Source organism: Paramormyrops kingsleyae, chromosome 6, assembly GCF_048594095.1.
Source record: "Paramormyrops kingsleyae isolate MSU_618 chromosome 6, PKINGS_0.4, whole genome shotgun sequence".
Lineage (NCBI taxonomy): Eukaryota > Metazoa > Chordata > Actinopteri > Osteoglossiformes > Mormyridae > Paramormyrops > Paramormyrops kingsleyae.
The window spans coordinates 1422340-1445595 of NC_132802.1; the positions used below are offsets into that span (position 1 = coordinate 1422340).

The following is a 23256-nucleotide window of genomic DNA, read 5'->3' on the forward strand; positions in this document are numbered from 1 at the left end:
ATGACGTTGCCCTATTTTTTTATTCTGACATCATAATTGATCAAATCGTGATTCATTTCACTCTGAAGAATGCGGCTCTAGATCTCTTTTTATGTCTTTGTTGCAGACATTACAATACAAACAAGTCACGTCAACCCAATGATAAGAGGTTTAAATGCCAATGGTACGCAGTGCGTACAGCCGCAGGCATACCTGGGGTAGATGACTCGTTTTGTCCAAGGTCCATTCCCACTGTGCACTGCGTAGCTGACCTCTGTACCCAATGCAGTCCCACGGAAGCCCTCCCCGCTCTCTGTGGACTCGTACCTCCCCCCCGTGCTGAGTCAGCCTCCTTGCCTCATATAGATTCTCCTCACAGTCGCATTGCCCCACCAGAAAAGCCCAGAGGACAGACCGAGGGAGTTACCGCCAGACCATAAGCTCATCAGTTCCCTTTTCTTGACATCTGTTTTATTTGGGTAAGACACAGTAAATATACATACATTTTGCATCTACGGCGTATAACTTCTTAACTTTATTTTTTTACACAGTAGGTTTTGGTGGACAGCTGCTGGTCAGCCTGCTTAAAATAAGATGCAGTTCTGTCATTTAGTCAGTAGACGGTGCTACATATCAGCAGGGAGACAGGAGATCAGCCGGTGGCATTAAGCCTGGAGAATTTGTTAAAGGAACTGAAGCCAGTGCTGCTCCAGTCCTCAGTTAATGGGTGTGTATCTGAAGAACAGATATGTGAGCAAATCGAAAGTATCTCAGCGCATTTGTGTGATTTTTAAGTGAAGCCTGACGGAGAGCAATGGTGTCTATCTGGATATCCACTGAAGCTCAGTATACCGTCCAGATAATGTGGATATGGTCCAAAGTGTTTAGCTCTTTGAGGACTTGCTGGTATATCAGGGGTGGCCAGTCTTACCCAGAAAGGGCCGGTGTGTGCGGCGGGTTTTCGTTGCAGCTCCCTAATTAGATTACTAATTAGAGGACTGATTGGCTGAAGAGTCCTCACACCTGGGTTTGAACAGCTGACCTACTGGTTATCCCTAAAACCTGCACACACACCGGCCCTTTGCGGGTAACATGGCCCTTTGCTGTAGTACATACAGGTTCTGTCAAGACCTTTTTTTCCAAAACAACATGCTTAAACTGAAAAACACACATTAAGAGGCATTTTCCTTTCTATTTAAAGGAATACAGAACAATAAAGTTACTGATTTTATTTTCCAAACACCATAAATCAGGGGTGTCAAACTCCAGTCCTGGGGGGCCGGAGCCCTGCACATTTTTGGGTTTCCCGTCATTTAACACACCTGATTCAGCTCCTTGTGCTAATTACCACACAGCTCTTGAGCTGAATCATTTATGGTGGAACAGGGAAAGAACTAAGCTACACAGGGCTCCGGCCCCCCAGGACTGCAGTTGAGCACCCCTGCCATAAATGGATTGTGTTAAACTACAAATCACAAATAAAACTGAGACAAACGAAATAACTACTTAAAGTGTGTATGGCATAAACAAGTCATTAAAAAAAAGTGTGTATGGCTGATCTGCATATTTTCAAAGGAATTCAATAGTGCAAGAAAGTAAAAATGTAGTTAAACACACGTAGGGTGTGTGTTCTATAGAAATCAGTCTCTGCTGTGGGTTTCTTGTCCTGGACCACCTAGAACAAACATGCCTTCTCAGTGAAGGATCCAGTGTAGATTCTTCAGGCTGGCAGGATGGCTGTACACTTGGTGCGGAGGTCCGGGGCTCCCAGATGGCCTGGGCATTTCCCTGAAGAAATAAGGAAGCTTGATTTGTGAGAATATGTTCATGTGGGCTCATCGGCAGGACACTGCATTTCTGAAGTGTTCAGGGGACCATCTGTGAGGACAAAGGTCACTGGGAAGCTGAGACTCATCCTGGAAACCACATATGGCAGAAGGGTTAGATAAGCCTTAAGGCACATGCTGACTGACAGTGTTTACTGGAGAGTTCAGAATAATCTCATGTTTCCTGACATTGTTTTTTTGGAGTGTTTACACTGATCACAGGGGACAAGAACTCTGGCATGGTTTTCTCAGGGGCCAGGTGTAAAACGGGTTCAGCTACCTTGAGTGTCATAAACACAGAACCATACTTTCAGAGGAACACAGGGAAGGTGTGAAGAAACGCCAAAGCTTGTTCCTTTTCAAACAGTCCTTTACAGAATGACTGTGGTCTTGTAGGGTACTCTCACGTAACTGCAACATCGGCATCAATCACACGTAAACACTTCTGCTGAATCAAGCTAATATCCATGTTACTATAACCTGCAGATTTTCATGGAAAATTTGTCAGTGGAGATCCTAACATGACACTTTGTACTGTTATAGTGCTCAGGAGTATAGTCAAGAGTACAGACCGAATGTAGACCGTCATAAATAATGACCACAGCATACCGAATGACATCCTTTTACATTTCTGTAGTCTCCCTCTATGAAATGTGTAGTAATATAGCGATAAATATTACCTGCCACCAGTCACCATTAATATTTAAATGAATTTCACAGTTTTAATTCTTTAAACCACCGAAACCAGTACAATCCTTCGTTTAGAGTATTAGGTATTTTAAGTTATTCATTATTGTTATTCAAATTATTACTATGTAACAATCATTATGCTAATTTATCTGGAAGCACCTGAGTATGACTGATGTACTCGGCTTTGAGCAATGAAGAGGCAAACTGCTGTGCAACTGACCTGCTCTTAGTGACCTGTGGCTATAATTTGTAGCCACGTTTTTTGGTGCTGCTGAGTCCTTCTATTCTAAGAGCCAGAATTCAGGCTGCATGTCTAAGCATAATAAAAGGATTGTTTTCTTTTCAGGAGCAACCTTACTGTTTTGCCCACAAAATAGGATGCAGGTTTTTTTTCCATTTTCTAAATCTGTATTCTTGCTCGTGCGGTTAGCATGCACTGTCCCAGTCAAAGGGATGGGTACAGGTGAATTAAGATTAGAAACCTTTCCATTTATGGCACATAGGTCAGCTTTTATGCTTGCTTTTTTTGACTGTTATTTTTACCATGTCTGAGACGGCCTGTGGTAAATACCCTGATTTTGTTTACCACTAAGATGAGAGGAACCTCACACTCCTTAAACAAAAACATCGTCCCCCCCCAACCCAGCCTGAGGCTGGGGAACAAAGACGCAGTTGTTCTCATAACATGGAGCCACTGCAGCGAGACAGGAAACCTGAGAATGACTACAGGCTTTGTGTGGCCGTAGATAAACAGGCTGGCTGCCTGCTTTGGTGCCCAATGCCCGCTTGTCCAGCCTGTGAGCAGCCATGGTCCAACAGCAGGAGCCACCAGTGGGACTACTGGGGCTTGTCAGACTCTAGTATTGGCAAGACTAGATATTCACAGTCCGATGCTGTTGCTACATACTGTAAGACGGCACTGACATCTATTGAAGGTCAACGCAGCTTTGAAAGAACATTGCTGAAATAATGACATTACTACAGGGCATTGATCACTGTTACTATGATGCTGATTAGGATTTTATATTTATAAGGTTCTCAGTTTAAGGTTTTTGTAATTATATAACATGCTATTATGGGGAAGATAGGGTTCAATATATAAGTATGACTTTAAGAATTTATTACAGGAATAGTTTTTACTGCATTCTTTACACGATGTTAAAGTTACTGCAAAGTAAATAAGGTTTCATAATTGTTGCATAAAGTTAAGCATGCTTATAATGACAGCCTTATAATGGGTCCTTATTATGGGACAGACAGTAATGTTATCAAAAGCCTGGTGTTCCTCATGTTTCTGTGTGATCAGTAGTACGTTTCAAACATCAGCACACAAGAGGGATTAAGGTGGGGATTTAGGTGATGGATCTCCTCTCCCACTTCTTGGTTTAATGACGATTCAATACAAACTGCAGTATGTTACATCTTACAATGTTTACATTTCCAGTGATTGGAGGGGGGGGGAGCAAGAAGAAATTTACTGTAACCCCTCATGAGAGCCATCAGCAGGACATCACCGTGCTCACACACTCCGCCACAAAAAAGCTGCACAGCCTCAAAAAGCTAGAGACACACTCAGATGTACAATTGCAAACAAGCATTAATCCTCTCACACAGACACAGATGGCTGAACGTCCCTGGAGATACGGGAGGTGGTGTTTGTTGTGAGGCTTAGAGAACTGGAGCCAGTCCTAATCCCAGGCTCAGCTCAGTCTGTAAATGCAGGATTGCTGCCCCCTCCTGTACTGCCACGTGGTATGTTCCAGCCCCCCATGCCAGACACCAGCAGGATTTAGTCTGCCAGTGCAGCGTGCGGACTGAGTGGGGGCAGGGGAAGCTGCACTGGGTCACACGTGAACCAAATGGGTTAGGGACCTTGTGCGGCTGCTCCCCGCTGTGAGAGGCAGAGATGGATGACACATTTTCCAAGCTGGGGTGGGCTGCCTTGCCAGTTACTGAGTGTGCTGAGACCAGTGGTGCAAAACTAGCCTGCCTCACTTTTCCCTCTTGATAAGGTTGCTACCGTAGTTGTTGCTAGGGTTTGGCCAATTCCCCTGTGAGCAATAATGTGTGTCTGTTAATTGCCTTCAGTTTTATTCCTTGTCTATAAGGGCTTATTTTGCAGATGTGCAAGAATATATGCTGCAAGGACACCAAATGTTTGGTCTTCAGAGAATGACAGAGGAGGAGAGTAAATGAGAAAAAAATTCACATAATTCTCTTCTGTTTTATGTAATGTCATAGACGTTAATTCCGTATTACGACTCTCTCTTGGTATATATATATATATATATATATATATATATATATATATATATATATATATATTATATATATGTTTATTTACACGCACATAATAGGGGGCGAATTTATAGAGCGAGTGAGAAGACACGAGAGATCCGAGGGTGTGAAGAGAGACCTATTTCAGCGGTAAGTGGAGCAGCCGGCAGTGCACGCCGGCAGAATAGGAAGCAGCGTTTTGCGGTACCAGGCAGCGAAAAAGGCCACCGACTCAAAAAGCCACCAGGAGTGGCGGAGAAGCACCTGCGTTCCCGTGCCCACGTCTGTGTGGTAGGTAAAGGCTCCGGCTGCAGGTCCGGGAGCTGCGGTAACGGAGCTGAAACTTCATCGCTGCCTCATATACGCTTCGGGAACTTTTCACGATTACTCACATTTCTGCACGTATTCGCGTAGCTCTTTTTTTTTTTTTTTTTTACTAAGATGCGTCCACTCATCATTCTCTCTTTTAATCATGAAGCAGCTGTAATTGTTCTACATGGGAAAAAGTCTGTTACAAAACAGCGTAGATAACTGCCGTTCCCAGAGCTGCCAACCCTCACGCATCTGGCGTGACACTCGCTTTCTGACTCACGCTCAGGCAAGAAATCTTACGACAAATATATATTATTCCATTATAAGCCTAAAATTAGCTACACGAAAAGTGCTAGGGTATTTTGCAAGTATTTGCAAGGTAATAAAACTGGTACATACATGTAGATGTGTGTGCAGACTTGTCTCGGGTTAAAAAACTTCACGCCAGCCCGCTGACCATATAGTTGGCAGCCCTGGGTTCCTGGATCTGAATAAAGGTGTTTGAGTGACTCGGTATCCGGGTCCCATAACAGTCCGCAGTATAGCAGTACACAAATGTCGGGCACTCTCTGCAGGGTCGGCGGACGCGGTTCTGGTTTAAAAGCAGCATTTTTGCCCCCCATCCCTTTTAAATAACGCAGGCGTGTCAAACGTCGTTTGAGGAGCACCGAGGTATTGCGAACCCTTGCTGCTTTTAGTGGTTCACCTGCTAGTTGACTGTACCTGGGGACTTGTTTTATCCAGTTGAAACTGGAATTAAAACACTTAACAAAACTATTTAAGAAACATTAAGTACTTACTGATTTACTGAGTTCTCAAAGCTTCAGAAGACAGGGCAATAGGGACAGAGTTCATAATTCTCCTGCACATTATTTTTTAAGACAAAGCTCCTTCCATATTTATGAAAAAGCTTTTTTAAAAGTTTTTACTGGAGCCCCTCATCACATCCCTAACCCTGTGTCCTGTTTGGTATCTGTTTGTTAGTAGGTTGCGGTGATTGCTTTAATGATCACTTTCTGGGACACTGTTTCTGTGCCCTACAGTTACTGATTTGATCTGTTTGTTTTAGATGCCCTTAACATATACAGCGAAGCAGACTTCTATGTCTGCTCTTGAATTATGTCAGTAGATTGCTATTACACAAGCTAGCCCTCCTTTTTTGGCATAAGTGACTTTAAATTGGTGTTTGCTGTTTTGCACTAAAGACTGTTATCAGCGTTTCTATACCTCCAGTTGCTACTTTTTGTGTTTGGGGGTGAAGACAGAGAATGGCAGCTATTTTTCCCCTCTTTGAAATTTCCTTTGTCTGTATTAAAAATATCCAGGCTTATGTAGAATCCTGATGAAGAGGTATGTTTGCATCACTGTCATCATAGAATTCATGTTCTTTTTAGACTAATCTCTGAAAAAAAATCTATTTCTTTTGTAAAATGTTTGTGTTCATTCAACATTGGCAACATTTTATTAGGCATGTGAAACACGTGCTTTGGGAGGCATAGGCTGAGGCCTACCCCGTGCAAAGAACAACAGTGTAGAAATAAATGATCAATAGACATGTGCCTGTTTTATTATGCTTTAATAAATCAGCTTTGAACTGAGGTACATGAATAGTTGAATGTATGTTCGCCACATACAGATATCCAACATAACCAAGATGTAAGCTGACCTATACTAAGATGACCTTCGTTACTGTGTTAAAGCTCATAAGACATATAATATTGCCTGTTAACAGATTTTTGGATATTTTATAAATGGCTTAGATTTCGAGCAGCAGTAGCTCCTCATCCATGTTCAGTAGTTGTTATAATGGTTATGACAGACTTAACACGAAGCTTTGCTGGGATGATTTGCGGGGCTCTTATCCTTGTATATAACCTGAACTTATCCCTGTACATAACCTGAACTTATCCCTCTACATAACCTGGACTGCTGGAGTTACCCAGCTGTAAAAAGGAGTAAAATCAAATGTGAATTTTAAAGAGAACAGGAAAACTGCAGTGCTGCCCTGATGCTAGTAGCTCTGCATTAATATTTCGTTATCTGCATGGCTCCACTCTCTGCCAGTCTCGTTTACAGTGTTTGTGCTGATTACGCACCTTACTGCTGTTTCCTAGGCAACGGCAACACCCATTCAAGAGCGCGTGGTCCTGCCATCCATCAGAGGACTGAGACACGCTTACACAATGATTATTGTGACAAAATGCTCAGCTAATTTGCTTAAGTAGATGAGTCAGAAGGAGGAATCGATCTGGTCAATGGGCCGAGATAAGGAAAAGATGGTTAAAAATCGTCATTTAATCACTTGCAGTTTTATCTGGTTGTTGTATCACGGTATTTGGCAGTGACAAACCCGAGAGGGCCATGCCTATCGAGGCCTTCATTGGCTGCTGCAGACATGGGGGGGGGGGGGCTTTAAAGCCTTGAGAGACAAACTCCAGTGGCTTTTTTAGAAGGAATGTTTGTGGTCAGAAATAATTAGCACAACTCGCTGATGGAGGTCAATCTGTGTTGGTATTCAAGTTAATATGCTGTTTGTACATACAGTTCTCACATAAAGTCTTGGGATGCTTAATTCTGTAAAAATGTTGCAAGTTTACTGAAAATGATATAAAAATAAAAGCTGAAATAAAAAATCCAAACGTAATGACACTGGTCGCACCTCCCCCGACCTTCTGCAGACCTCCGGAGAGCCTGCTGCACTCTCACCACCCAGCGCTCCCTCCCAGGAACACCAGTGTCCATCCCACTGCTCCCCATCGACCTACGGACCTCCATGGACGAGAAGTACCGGGAGATCGCCCAGGTGAGCCTGCTAGGTGGCCCCTTGCTTCGGCCCAGTACGCTTAACTCTGCCTGGACCCACTAGAAAAGGTGGGCCTGGGCTCGATTCAGCTGGACTTGGGCACGAAATGCATAGTGTGATCAGTAACCGTGCCTGAGCATGGAACAGACATGACGCCAATAATGCAACTGGCATACGCACGCGCACATGTACACTTTACATGTACTGGGACCCGGAAGAAATGTATCTGGTAGGCTGTACAGATCGGGTAGGCTGTACAGATCGGGTAGGCTGTACAGATCTGGTAGGCTGTACAGATCAGGTAGGCTGTACAGATCGGGTACAAATTTGTGCTGATGAGAGCATCCAGGAACAGCTGGATGCGACACACAGAAACTCTGAGATATTTGAAAAAATACAGGACTCCCTTCTGCTGCGCAACAGCTCTTTCCTTTTCTGCAACACAAAAAGTCACACGGTGATGACGAAAGCATGTTCGGGCCAGAATCGTCAAGTGCATTGTGAGTGCAGACCAGCAGGGGGAGCGGGAAGGGAGGGGCAGTCGTGCTCAAGCATGGTACAGGGCAACTGGGCCTAGTGTGAGTACTATGGAGTGATTATTATGACAGAATTCTGTGGTTGTGTGAAATAGATTTGCAACTAAGCCTTGAAATGAACTGTCACTTTCACCCATCAAAGTTTTGAGTTTTGACTGGTTGTCATGGTTTGAGGCACACAGATCCCGTCCACTTGCTGCTCTGTAGCTGACAGTCATGGGTTTGGGTCCGTGCCAAAGCTGCCAGAAATCCCCGCATTCCGAGTGCACATATATTGAGTTTGGGCACTTGTAATCCCGATTCGTAGTTGTAACATGGCTTCTGAAAATGTATGAAGTTGCAAATCTGTGACTTTGAAAATACAAGTGTGCAAAACTTTTTTGTAACACAAACATTGTCGCAGGGGTGTAGAAAAACAAAATACAAGTTCACAACAGGGTTGGGGCCATTCCGGAATGCATTCAATTCCAATCCAAATCAGGAAATGGAACTGGAGTTCAAATTGAAATCCCCCTGAAATTTAAATTCATATCCAATTCTGTTCCCCATAACTTTTTTTTCCAATCCCAACTGCAGTTTCATTTCCTGATTTGGCTTGGAATTGATGAATGTATTCCGGAATGTCCCTAACTGGTTCACAACACTCTGCACGGGTGTACAAAACTGAAGTACAAGTTCACTAATCTCTGCTTGAGTACACAAAATTAAAATACTAGTATGCAAATCTATTTTACACAGCTACGGAATCCTGCTATAATAATCACCCCATAGAGTTAGGTCCAAAATGATGTATTGATACATCGCCCATTTCAGCTTGTGTCCATGTGAAACTCCTGGTAACGTGTGATATGTCTGTTTCTGAACCCCGGTTTTGTAACACAGGAGCTGTTCTCACGCAGCCTGGTGGACAGTGAGATGCGCAGCGCCCCCTACCAGTTCCCAGAGGACTGTCCTATTGAACAGCTGGAGGAACGGCGCCATCGCCTGGAGAGACAGATCAGTCAGGATGTCAAGTAAGAGACTGAGACATACAAAGCGATTGCAGTACATGCAGAGTCTACACCGCTGTCACCTTTAGAGGCTCATGAAAACTCCCTGGTACCTTTCAGTATTATTGCCTACAAGTGTAAATAGTCATAACTCCTACTAAATTACCGAAAATGTAACTTCAGTTATTTCCAAATGTAGCACTTACGATTTTTGTGTTTTGTCTTTGGGGGGGTGTATTATAATGCACATTGTAACATTGCAGAAATGTTCTGATAACCACTAATCATTAGCTGTGACCTCATTTCTTGGGGCTATGGGTGTGAGAACATACAGTGGCTTTTCTGTGCCTCAGTATCTGTGCACAGTGCTCAGTAGGCAGCGCACCCCAATTACGCGGATCTCTGTCGCTGTCATTCTGCCTCAGAAGTGCCCTAGTACTAGTCAAGATGTTGGGAAATGAATATAAAATGAACAACTAAGCATTTCACTAGCCAAAATGATTTAGAGTGATTTATATTTGGATGTAACATTGGCTCCAAACAATTTATTCCCGATTTTAGGCAGCAAATGCAGACCTCAGAGTTATTTACATTAAGATGGTCCCTAAGATTGTCTTAGCGAGCAGAAATCAAAGTTCCAGTCTGATCTCCCCTTACATGCTCTCCTTTTACTTCACAACCTTTCTGACCTCTCCGGCCATCAGACTGGAGCCCGAGATCCTGCTTCGGGCCAAGCAGGACTTCATGAAAACAGACAGTGCAGCTGACCTTGAGTAAGTGACCCCGCCAGCTTACAGGCATGGAAGCTACTGGAACTATCCAGTTTGCCTTTGTTGTTCCACCTGTTCTGACATGTTACATCACTGCTAGCTTGTAGGTCCAGTCTAGTTTGGCTGGATGTTTTAATGGCCAGATACATTTAAGCATCTTTTTCTGAGGAAAAACCAGCAGGTTCTTTGCTATAACTGGCTTCTCCTTCTTTTTTGGAGTAAATTTCCACTTTTTGATGTTCAGAGTATCCACCACTGCATACACTGGACTCGCAGGCTAAGTTGATGGTGACCATAGTACCAGCTGAAGCCATAAAGGACCCACCAGCAGTAGTGCCCAGTCAGTACAGATATATCTGCTATTAACCATTCATCAGCACTTCCTAACAAAACAATTAACTGCTCTTCAAGGTCTCAATGAAGCAAATCAAAGATGCAGGTCAGCGCACTGTTACAAATAGCTTTTACAAATACTTAAAAACTATTGTGTTAGGAAATTAAAAAGATCAGGGGTGGCATGCAATCAGAGTCTACCTCAGCCAACCATGAACTTGACCCATCCCAAGGCTGGGCCAATGCCAATCAATTACAGATTTTCTTTTATAAAATATTGGATTGGAAGGAGCAAATCCAAATGGGCTTTTTGAACCTTTACACCAAAACACCCCCCAGCCCTACCAGAAAGGCCCACCCTTCATCTTAGAGCTGGAGCTGAGTCCATGTAGAACAGGTACAGTTTGAAAGGTCTCCTGAAACCTACAGATTCAGATGCCTAAAAATGTATCAGAACCAAAGGTAACTGCAGTTGCTGACTGGACAGTAACTAATGGCATAACACTTTTTTGTCAGGGTTATGTTTAATGCGCTAAGCATGTGACATGTTACACTCGGGAAACCAGGCAACTTTTGAAGAGGCATCTAGAGATATGCTGAACATCTGCACCATTTTGGAGCCGCTCAGGCCTCCACCTCGGTCTCTGTCTCTCTTCCATTTCTCCTCCTCCACTTTCACTGCCCCCTTACCTTCCCACATTCACTTTCCCCTTACCTTCCCACATTCACTTTCCCCTTACCTTCCCACATTCACTGCTCCCTTACCTTCCCATATTCACTTTCCCCTTACCTTCCACATTCACTGCTCCCTTACATTCCCATATTCACTTTCCCCTTACCTTCCCACATTCACTGCTCCCTTACCTTCCCATATTCACTTTCCCCTTACCTTCCCACATTCACTGCTCCCTTACCTTCCCATATTCACTTTCCCCTTACCTTTCTACATTCACTGCTCCCTTACCTTTCCACATTCACTGCTCCCTTACTTATCCACATTGACTGTTCCCTAGCCTTTCCACATTCACTGCTCTCTTACCTTCCCACATTTGCATTTCACTTAACGGTTCTCTTTCACTTGTCTCTGTGTCTTCGAGTACAGAAATGTAGTATACCAGGTCAGTCACATCCAAAACAAATGGCATCTTCAAGTTGAAGAACAATAACTGTTATTTTCCTGATTTAGACAATGACCATTTGGCCCTTAATTGCCTTATTGTGCAGCAGTTGTCAAAGTGAGATTATGACAGTGATAAGTGAGTATTTTAATAGGAATGTACGAATTGCCTTCCATCGCCTCTGAATAAGAATATGATTAGGTAGAAGCTCACTCTGCCTCACTGTCCATCTCTAGGCTTTTGATAGAGCAGGATGAGTGTTCCGCGGAGCAGACCTTCACCCGGGACAGAGAGCCGGCCCTGGAGAGGGAGTACCAGCGGGTTACTATCTCTGGAGAGGAGAAATGTGGGGTAAGGTCCTGTCAGCGAAGCCGCTGTGGGTGGGATATCATGCTTGGCCAATCAGCATTTAGCCAACCACCCATTGGTTAGTTTTTGGCTTCCTGTAGTGTTACTGGGAATTGGGTTATTATTTGTTTTTCCCAGTTGAATCACAGGACATTTATTCAGTGACATGTACTGTATAGCTTACAGTTTATACTAGGACACTATGAATATTTCCATTGGGTAACTGGTATTTTCATTCCGATTACCTTGCTTCAGGATACAGTGTAATTCAGGATACAAGTAAATGCAATTGCCTGTTCCAGCGATGTCCTGAAACTTGATGGAACAAATTATTCATGTTGCTGTAGTCATCTTTGACTGATTTTACAGAATTAAAAATGGGAAACCTACAAATGCTATAGCTCTTTAGTACCAAGGAGGGGACAGCCTTGGGTTAAGGGGACAGCCTTGGGTTAAGGGGACAGCCTTTAGTTAAGGGGACAGCCTTGGGTTAAGGGGACAGCCTTTAGTTAAGGGGACAGCCTTGGGTTAAGGGGACAGCCTTGGGTTAAGGGGACAGCCTTGGGTTAAAGGGACAGCCTTGGGTTAAAGGGACAGCCTTGGGTTAAAGGGACAGCCTTGGGTTAAGGATCCTGGACACTCTGTCGACTCTTTTGGAATCACCATACAAAGGTACCAAGAAATGTTCCTCCTCTCAGGAACATTCATTCACAGTATTTACTGTATAGGCTGTGAAGGTGATTTCAGGGGAACATCTTTCGTCAAGAAAAGAAAAAGCATCGACTTTTCTTAGCAACGCTAATAAAAGGTACCATGGAGTAACAATGTTTTCAAAAAGGTGGCAACGTTTGCTGCATTTCTAAGCTCATCAGAGAGGCCATGCCAGTTATGAGTGGCAGAGAGCTGAATGCCATTAGGCCATGGGTACTTTCATGGGTACCTTTCACTCATGGCACTGTTCATAGAGATGATCGTAGCGGCCTGTTAGGTTCATATTCAGTCAGAAGGCCTGTGATGTAAACTGGGCTGAGACCAGGGCACATTGTTGGTTTGGGTTTTCCCAGGAGATACCACTCTGCTCCTATCAGCGGTGTTTACACTTTTTTACAGTTTATGATTATTGCAAAAAAATTGTTTGTGTTAAGTGACTGGAAATGTGACTAAACTGACTCAAGTCCCAGGAGAGCCTCTCTTGCTTCTCAGTAAAATGAAAAATATCAAAAAGTCCAGGTGCAAAAACGACTCCAGTGCTGGGCTGAGCACTCACTCTCTAGGGATAGAAGCCATGAGCTGCCTGTCCGTATGTATCTCTGCCTGTCTGCCTGTCTGTCTGTAAGTATGTCTGCCTGTCTGTCCGTATGTATGTCTGCCTGTCTGTCCGTATGTATGTCTGCCTGTCAGTCTGTAAGTATGTCTGCCTGTCTGTCCGTATGTATGTCTGCCTGTCTGTCTGTAAGTATGTCTGCCTGTCTGTCCGTATGTATGTCTACCTGTCTGTCTGTAAGTATGTCTGCCTGTCCGTATGTATGTCTGCCTGCCTGTCTGTCTGTCTGTAAGTATGTCTGCCTGTCTGTCTGTAGGTATGTCTGCCTGTCTGTCCGTATGTATGTCTGCCTGTCTGTCTGTAAGTATGTCTGCCTGTCCGTATGTATGTCTGCCTGCCTGTCTGTCTGTAAGTATGTCTGCCTGTCTGTAAGTATGTCTGCCTGTCTGTCCGTATGTATGTCTGCCTGCCTGTCCATATGTATGTCTGCCTGTCTGTCCGTATGTATGTCTGCCTGTCTGTCCGTATGTATGTCTGCCTGTCTGTCCGTATGTATGTCTGCCTGCCTGTCCGTATGTATGTCTGCCTGTCTGTCTGTAAGTATGTCTGCCTGTCTGTCCGTATGTATGTCTGCCTGCCTGTCCGTATGTATGTCTGCCTGTCTGTCTGTAAGTATGTCTGCCTGCCTGTCTGTCTGTAAGTATGTCTGCCTGTCTGTCCGTATGTATGTCTGCCTGTCTGTCTGTAAGTATGTCTGCCTGTCTGTCCGTATGTATGTCTGCCTGTCTGTAAGTATGTCTGCCTGCCTGTCTGTAAGTATGTCTGTCTGCCTGTCCGTATGTATGTCTGCCTGCCTGTCCGTATGTATGTCTGCCTGTCTGTCTGTAAGTATGTCTGCCTGCCTGTCTGTCTGTAAGTATGTCTGCCTGTCTGTCCGTATGTATGTCTGCCTGTCTGTCTGTAAGTATGTCTGCCTGTCTGTCCGTATGTATGTCTGCCTGTCTGTCTGTAAGTATGTCTGCCTGTCTGTCCGTATGTATGTCTGCCTGTCTGTAAGTATGTCTGCCTGCCTGTCCGTATGTATGTCTGCCTGTCTGTCTTTTCCACTGTAAAAGCTCCGCTGAGGTGTTTCTGTATCACATGATTTCAGTCACTCCAGCAATATGAGCAGAATACATAAGGCAAACTGCCTCAGTGAAGTAACTGGCAGAAGAAATACAATATTGCTGTAAGTCACTGTCAACGGCGGGATCAGCTAAGCAGTTAGATCTAAGCTCACTCTCCAACACGCTGTGTTACTTGCTGTTGTGCCCCTAGGAACTTGAATAAGAAAGCTGAAAACTTGACGCTGTCAGCATGATAACTGGGCGGCGTTGTCTCCGTGCCCATCCAGGTGCCCTTCACAGACCTGCTGGACGCCGCCAAGTGCGTGGTGAGGGCCTTGCTCATCCGACAGAAGTACACGGCACTGTCTCTCCAGAGCTTCTGCAGCACGACGGCACACTTCCTGCAGGAGCTGGGCGGGAGGCCACCAGTGGCAGTGCCAGAGGCTCCCGTCATTGCAGGTACCCACACAGATCAGCTTTGGGGGTACCTGTGGTCCGTGCTTTCATACTGCCCAAACCTTTTTCTGGAACCAGAACCTTTTTCCAGAACCAGGAACTTCTTTTTTCATTCAAATTGGAAGAACTCGGCCCAATTGGAGTTCCTCTGAGGCAGTTCCAGAACCCTTTTTTAGTACTTACTCTAGACTAGTGGTGCTTTTCCAGCGCCACCAAGAACCAAGCCGTACCCGAGTCGTACCACAAACTGGCAGTTTCCATTGCAAACTATCCTAGCCGTACACAAGCTGTAACCGCGCAGACATGGACCTGCTTACTAGCAGGGCTAAAAGCATGACCAAACTCAGCTGGTTGCATCATCACCATCTGATTGGTCAAAATGCGAGTCCAACCTGAATGTTGCCATGGTTACTGTCGGACACCCACTGGGTGCTTCACATAGCAGGATAAGTTTTGTGAAAAAGCTTACAAAAAGCCAGTAGCTCCATTTATAAAACCATAGCTTTCTTGGTATGTTAGTCTGCTAACATAAAATAAATTTAGAGGTGACCAATGTCCCCCGATAAGAGTGCTGTCACCATAGCAACTGGGCAGAAGAGGGCCATGGTAATCATGCTCTCCCCCAGTATCAGATACACAGACGTAATGCTGAAAGACACTATTAACTAGGGTGCTGGGAAACAACCTCACAGTAACAAATCAAGCCAAACCTTCATACATACATACATAGAGGCACAGTGAGTACCCTGTGAAATGGAATGAATTTCATTGATCCCAGAGGGACATTCTAATTAATTTCTAATGATGGTGTTTATAGATAAAAGCATTATACACGTTGTACATACATTATACACTATATAAGTATGTAGGCACCTGCTTGTCCAACATCTCATTGCGAACCCAGGATATTAGCATGAAATTGGTCCTTTCGTTGTTACTTTAATAACCTCCACTTTTCTGGCGGAACTTTCCATTTGATGCTGGAACATTGGATGTGCTGCCATTCAGGTTGGGTATTCATGTTGGGTATGTGTGTGTGTGTGTATATATATATATATATATATATATATATACTGTATATATATATATATATATATACTGTATATATATATATATATATATATATATATATATATATATATATATATATATATATATATATACAAAAAAAATCATTTAGGAATGAGTTTGTTATCTTTTTTTGGTTCCCTTTGCAATATCACTGTGAATCTGCACTGGACAAATGATTGGAAAGATGCATGAATGGAGAGAATATTGTTAAAAATGCTAATCTTTATTAAGTAAGGCTTGGCGTGCAGGAAATGTAAAAGTCGTATCACAATGCCACCCTGTTGCTGGTCCCACAGACACCCCCGTGCACCCCCCTGCTTCAAAGACGCACCCCTACGAGAACCAAGAGCCTAAGAAGATGCCAGCTGACCTGGGCTTCGGATGCAAGATGGTCGACGGTGTGGTCCATGTCTATCCCAGCAGGAATGCGCTAGAAGGGTGGGCCGCCCATTGGAAGATGGGAATGTCCTATTTCTCATCTGTGATTCCTAGGCACGGGGGAGTCTTGTACTAACAGTAATGTTCCCTGTCTGCAGCAGCACCGAGCTGGACCTGCCCTACCCTGACCTGCAGGAGTACATCGGTGACATGAGTGTTATGATGGCCCTCATCATCAACGGCCCAGTGTGAGTCACGCCAAGCAAGCTGAGTGCCCCCCGGGTCCTAGCTGAGTTTTCAAAAGCATGGTTGGTCTATTTTAGTCAGTGTCACAAAAGCCACAGCCATAGTGAAAGTTAAAATTTTGCATGTCCAGAAGTCCTCCAGCTTCTCAACTCAATGCTCTTCAGCTTTGGCTCCCCCTAGGGTCCAACAGAGGGATACCTCTGTAATGCGTCTCAGGTTCATTGCTTTCATCAAGTCCGTTTGTATACAGTATGTTAACTTTTCTTGCATTATTTCCATTTGTGGCGCAGAATGATGACAGCCTGAATGCCAGGACATACTACAAGGTCTATGTGTTTTCATGTGTTTTAGCCTCCTGGCAGAAACACACTGAGTCAGGCATTGCGCCTGGAATAGCCATGTGATTGTCTGACTTCCCGTCTGTGTGTGTCTCTGGTCTGACTTCCCGTCTGTGTGTGTCTCTGGTCTGACTTCCCGTCTGTGTGTGTCTCTGGTCTGACTTCCCGTCTGTGTGGGTCTCTGGTCTGACTTCCCGTCTGTGTGGGTCTCTGGTCTGACTTCCCGTCTGTGTGTGTCTCTGGTCTGACTTCCAGTCTGTGTGTGTCTCTGGTCTGACTTCCCGTCTGTGTGTGTCTCTGGTCTGACTTCCCGTCTGTGTGTGTCTCTGGTCTGACTTCCCGTCTGTGTGTGTCTCTGGTCTGACTTCCCGTCTGTGTGTGTCTCTGGTCTGACATCCCGTCTGTGTGTGTCTCTGGTCTGACTTCCCGTCTGTGTGTGTCTCAGGTCTGACTTCCCGTCTGTGTGTGTCTCTGGTCTGACTTCCCGTCTGTGTGTGTCTCAGGTCTGACTTCCCGTCTGTGTGTGTCTCTGGTCTGACTTCCCGTCTGTGTGTGTCTCTGGTCTGACTTCCCGTCTGTGTGTGTCTCTGGTCTGACTTCCCGTCTGTGTGTGTCTCTGGTCTGACTTCCCGTCTGTGTGTGTCTCTGGTCTGACATCCCGTCTGTGTGTGTCTCTGGTCTGACTTCCCGTCTGTGTGTGTCTCTGGTCTCACTTCCCGTCTGTGTGTGTCTCTGGTCTCACTTCCCGTCTGTGTGTGTCTCTGGTCTCACTTCCCGTCTGTGTGTGTCTCTGGTCTCACTTCCCGTCTGTGTGTGTCTCTGGTCTCACTTCCCGTCTGTGTGTGTCTCTAACAGGAAGTCCTTCTGCTATCGCCGGCTGCAGTATCTGAGCTCCAAGTTTCAGATGCACATTCTGCTGAATGAGATGAAGGAGCTGGCAGCACAGAAGAAGGTCCCACACCGAGACTTCTACAACATCCGCAAGGTCTGCTACCCAGAGTGACTTCCTGCACTTTCTTTTCCAGGATTTTTTTTCCTACTTCTGTGGTGAAATATAATGGGCAAGTCTGGAGATGAATAACATGGTTAATGCTGCCACCTAGTGGCCACCCAGTATTTGCTTCCACTGTTCCTGTATCATAAGCTATTTCCACATCAGGAAAACAACATGTGAGTACCAGCAGTGTTTCTGTCTCCCCCTTCAGGTGGACACTCACATCCACGCTTCCTCCTGCATGAACCAGAAGCACCTCCTTCGGTTCATCAAGCGAGCTATGAAAAAGAGCCTGGGTGAGATTGTGCACATGGCGAAGGGCAAGGGCCAGACTCTCTCTGAGGTGTTCGAGAGCATGAACCTCACGGCCTTCGACTTGAGCGTCGACACCCTGGATGTTCATGCCGTAAGCGCTCAGCCATAGGCTTTCTAACCCATCTTTGTTTTGCCAGTTACATTACAGAACATTATAGCAAGGTGGAAAAAACATTACATTAACAAACACACAAAAATCAAAGGAAAACACAGAATTGTTTTGCCTGTCGCTCCAAATCATCCACAAATGCCTGCACCTCTGATGCTTTAAATGACCTTAAATGGAAAAAGACCCTTTTTAGTCTGATAAAAGCTGAATGACTCATCCTGCTTTCAGCTGTTGTCATGAAGAAGGGAGACAGAGGGACATAAACAGTGATGATGTGGGAAGATGAGTCAGAAGACATGCTGACATGTTCGTGTTTTTCTGACACGCAATAGATAAGCGTGCCCACGTGGATTAATGGAGTGCCGATTTAACCGTTAACCAGGAGAATGTCTTCACGAATTTTCACGATGCCTCCTGCTACCGTCTCTCTCCCCACAGGACCGAAACACCTTCCATCGCTTTGACAAGTTCAACGCAAAGTACAACCCCATCGGGGAATCTATCCTGCGTGAGATCTTCATCAAAACAGATAATTATATTGAGGGCAAATACTTTGGACACATCATTAAGGTGCGCCTCTCTTCCTGCTGACAGGAGCTGTGACAGTCACATCAAATTCAAGTTTTTAAGCACATAAAATTCTACTTTATTAGGGGTAAACATATGATATTGGATAAAAGTTAGGCTGTGTTATGTCATTGCTTCTCCTTTTAAAGCCAGTACAGCTACACTGAACTGTAAACTTCATTTCGCTTCTAATTTCATTTTTAATTTGTAGTAAGTATCTCTTAGAAAGTTTATGAACCCTTTGGAATTTTCTATATTTCTACATGAATATAACCTAAAATGTGATCAGATTTCCATATAAGTCCTAAAACTAGATAAAAAGAAAAGTCCTGAAACTATATAAAGAGAATGCAGTGAAACAAGCACAGTATACAAATTCCTTTATATATTTAGGAAAATGTCACATGTTTAGGTTTGTAACATAACTAGGTTTCAGAGAGAAATTTAGGTTTAGGAGACAGCAGTGATGCATTTTAGGTAGGAGCAGCATGTGTTTCAGGGGACTTCACCCTGATTGGTCACATGTGATCACATGTCAGGAGGTGATGGCTGACTTGGAGGAGAGCAAGTACCAGAATGCGGAGCTGAGGCTGTCAGTGTATGGGCGCTCGCGTGACGAGTGGGACAGCCTGGCACACTGGGCTGTCCGTCACGGCGTCTACTCTGACAACGTGCGCTGGCTCATCCAGGTGCCCCGCCTCTTGTGAGTCCTGCTTTCGCTGTGTCCTCTGGCCCAGACTCCTCCCTGGGGGGACCACATTCTTGTGGGGTTGTGAGGGCTCTGAAAGTAGCTATGTAACACGTGTAGTAATTCTTCTTCCCTGATCAGACGTTGGATGCATTGAGAATGCTGTGATGGAAACACGGAAGGGTATACTCAGGAGAATACAGGGATCAAGGACACAGGGAATAAATTTTCTTGGAGTAAAAGGTTTACTTTTTATTATTAAGTTAGTGTTGCTTCCACATGACCATGTTAGTTTGGATGTATGTTATGATTTTTTCCCTCTCAGTTGGCAGAATGTTATTTAGCGGATAACAGACACGTGACTGATAATCATGGGAATCGTTTGGGTCTTTTATTGGCCTTTGTGTAGCTGCTGGACTCACTGGACTCCTGTTTACTTAATACAGCAAGTTTCATTTTCACTTTAAAATAAAGTTTCATTGTTGTGCTTGTTCATGATGAGCAGGTGTGACACATTGTGCAGGGTGATGTGCAGAAGTTATCTAAGAAGAGTTTTTCTTCACGGACATATCATGATGTATCCTGTGCTTAATTCTAGGATCAGGGTGTCAAATATTAAAATTGTACAATTTTCATTTTAAAGCCAAATTCATCTTTGATGTTTGACTTTGCTGTTTGTTATTCCTCATCCACCACACTAAAGAAGCCACATTCCAGGTGGAGGTGAAGAGGGCTGATAAACGTGTTTCTCTCCGGACAGTGATGTCTACCACTCTAAGAAACAGCTGGCCAACTTCCAAGAGATGCTGGAGAACATCTTCCTTCCGCTCTTTGAGGCTACCATCGACCCCCGCAGCCACCCTGAGCTCCACCTCTTTCTCCAGCATGTGAGTATGACCTGCTCAAGGTTGAATAATGTGCATGCAAGTCACAGGACTAGCGAAAGGTCACGGGAACATAAGACCGGCCTACGGCACCCAAAGCCTGCTGACATCCAGCTGACTGCAGTACTGATCGTTAGGGCTGTATTGAGAGGTTTTTTTTTGTGGTGAGAGGTTAATAATTGCTGAAAAAAATCTCTGGGGCAGTTCCTGAGTATCACAGCATTTGCCGATTGTGCGAGTGTGTGTGTGTGTGTGTCTACATTGTGGTTAATATGCACGTGTGTGTCTGCATACTCAGGTGGTTGGCTTTGACAGCGTGGATGATGAGTCCAAGCCAGAACAGCACATCTTCAACCTGGACAGCCGCCTGCCAGGCAACTGGACGGAGGAGGACAACCCACCCTACTCCTACTATCTCTACTACATGTACGCCAACATGACTGTGCTCAACCATCTGCGCAGGTACGGCAGCTGCACAATGGCCCCTACATCTCCCTGCTCATTCTCGGCAGACTGGGCCGAGAAACACTGAGCTCAGTGTATAGGTGCAGTTCCATGTTTGTACACGGGAGCTATTCGTTTGAACTTCTGTGTATTTTATTGTCTTCTTTTTTGTGTTGTTTGTTTGTTTTTTATCTGTATTTTTGCATGCTTCACTTCTTCCTGTAAAGCACATTAAATAAGCTCTGCCTATGACAATGTGGGGTATAATAAAATTTGCCTTGCCTATTAATAACAAGGCTGGGCTCTAGAGAGCAAGAATAGCCTGTTTCTGGAAAGATTGCCTTGTTAGTTGGTGATAATTAAGATGGGCAGTTTAAATTTGACCCAGAAGACCTCCTAAACAGGTTCCACAGGACGGAAACCGGATATCAGGACTTTTACATACTTAGTAATGCTTAGCAATAGGGACTGTAGGCCTTGCAGGCGTGTATAAAGGCGACTGAGCTCTACATCTGCGTCTCATGGTAACCTTAGTCAGTGGCATTTTCTGGATTCTTAGTGGACTGATTCATCATACTAGGTTTAAATAAGTCTTAACATATTTCCTCTCTGATAATATAATCTCATCTATAGTATTTTCATGGAGAAAACGCATCTATTGTGTGTGTTCATATAGTGGTAAAGGTGCTGATTTGTTACACAAGGTATAATCTGGTCTTTGTTTTATTAGATAATAATGTGGACAGCCATTTTCTGCTATGCATAAATTATATTTAAATCAGTATCACATGTGTAGGACAGCCCGTAAAATGTTTCTTGTACTACTTCAAGCTGGTCCTTGACCATGTGTTTCAAACTGACCATCATGCTGTGCAGGAGGCGGGGCTTTGACACATTTGTGCTCCGCCCACACTGTGGAGAGGCGGGGCCTATCCACCACCTGGTGTCAGGTTTCATGCTGTCAGAGAACATCTCCCATGGGCTGCTGCTCAGAAAGGTGAGACTTGCCAGTCTGCTAAGCCACTGTGTCTTAACCCAGTCCCAGTGGAGGGAACACTGCGCTAGGTAGACAGGTCTCCAGAGGGTTCACAGGACTGGGTGCAGGAACACTGCGCTAGGTAGACAGGTCCCCAGAGGGTTCACAGGACTGGGTGGAGAATCACTGCGCTAGGTAGACAGGTCCCCAGAGGGTTCACAGGACTGGGTGGAGAATCACTGTGTTAGGTAGACAGGTCCCCAGAGGGTTCACAGGACTGGGTGGAGAATCACTGCGCTAGGTAGACAGGTCCCCAGAGGGTTCACAGGACTGGGTGGAGAATCACTGCGCCAGGTAGACAGGTCCCCAGAGGGTTCACAGGACTGGGTGCAGGAACACTGCGCTAGGTAGACAGGTCCCCAGAGGGTTCACAGGACTGGGTGGAGAATCACTGCGCTAGGTAGACAGGTCCCCAGAGGGTTCACAGGACTGGGTGGAGAATCACTGCGCTAGGTAGACAGGTCTCCAGAGGGTTCACAGGACTGGGTGCAGGAACACTGCGCTAGGTAGACAGGTCCCCAGAGGGTTCACAGGACTGGGTGGAGAATCACTGCGCTAGGTAGACAGGTCTCCAGAGGGTTCACAGGACTGGGTGCAGGAACACTGCGCTAGGTAGACAGGTCCCCAGAGGGTTCACAGGACTGGGTGGAGAATCACTGCGCTAGGTAGACAGGTCCCCAGAGGGTTCACAGGACCGGGTGGAGGATCACTGCGCTAGGTAGACAGGTCTCCAGAGGGTTCACAGGACTGGGTGGAGAATCACTGCGCCAGGTAGACAGGTCCCCAGAGGGTTCACAGGACTGGGTGCAGGAACACTGCGCTAGGTAGACAGGTCCCCAGAGGGTTCACAGGACTGGGTGGAGAATCACTGCGCTAGGTAGACAGGTCCCCAGAGGGTTCACAGGACTGGGTGGAGAATCACTGCGCTAGGTAGACAGGTCTCCAGAGGGTTCACAGGACTGGGTGCAGGAACACTGCGCTAGGTAGACAGGTCCCCAGAGGGTTCACAGGACTGGGTGGAGAATCACTGCGCTAGGTAGACAGGTCTCCAGAGGGTTCACAGGACTGGGTGCAGGAACACTGCGCTAGGTAGACAGGTCCCCAGAGGGTTCACAGGACTGGGTGGAGAATCACTGCGCTAGGTAGACAGGTCCCCAGAGGGTTCACAGGACCGGGTGCAGGAACACTGCGCTAGGTAGACAGGTCCCCAGAGGGTTCACAGGACTGGGTGGAGAATCACTGCGCTAGGTAGACAGGTCCCCAGAGGGTTCACAGGACCGGGTGGAGGATCACTGCGCTAGGTAGACAGGTCTCCAGAGGGTTCACAGGACTGGGTGGAGGATCACTGCGCTAGGTAGACAGGTCCCCAGAGGGTTCAC

At 45.4% G+C, this 23256-nt stretch overlaps 1 protein-coding gene across 4 annotated transcripts in view; it reads left to right on the forward strand.

Moving 5' to 3' along the window:
* Window positions 1-23256, forward strand: part of ampd2b (adenosine monophosphate deaminase 2b) — a 42927-nt gene that overhangs the window by 11201 nt on the left and 8470 nt on the right. The window contains exons 1-15 of one of the 4 annotated variants that reach the window (XM_023793433.2): window positions 4869-4922; window positions 7763-7887; window positions 9306-9436; window positions 10117-10185; window positions 11870-11984; window positions 14639-14810; window positions 16175-16316; window positions 16415-16504; window positions 17696-17825; window positions 18046-18240; window positions 18697-18828; window positions 19365-19528; window positions 20274-20400; window positions 20696-20859; window positions 21718-21838. In XM_023793433.2, coding sequence (XP_023649201.1) covers window positions 7858-7887; window positions 9306-9436; window positions 10117-10185; window positions 11870-11984; window positions 14639-14810; window positions 16175-16316; window positions 16415-16504; window positions 17696-17825; window positions 18046-18240; window positions 18697-18828; window positions 19365-19528; window positions 20274-20400; window positions 20696-20859; window positions 21718-21838 — 1782 coding nt within the window. In that variant the 5' untranslated portion in view covers window positions 4869-4922; window positions 7763-7857. The other 3 variants (XM_023793432.2, XM_023793430.2, XM_023793431.2) reach the window with 3 other exon arrangements.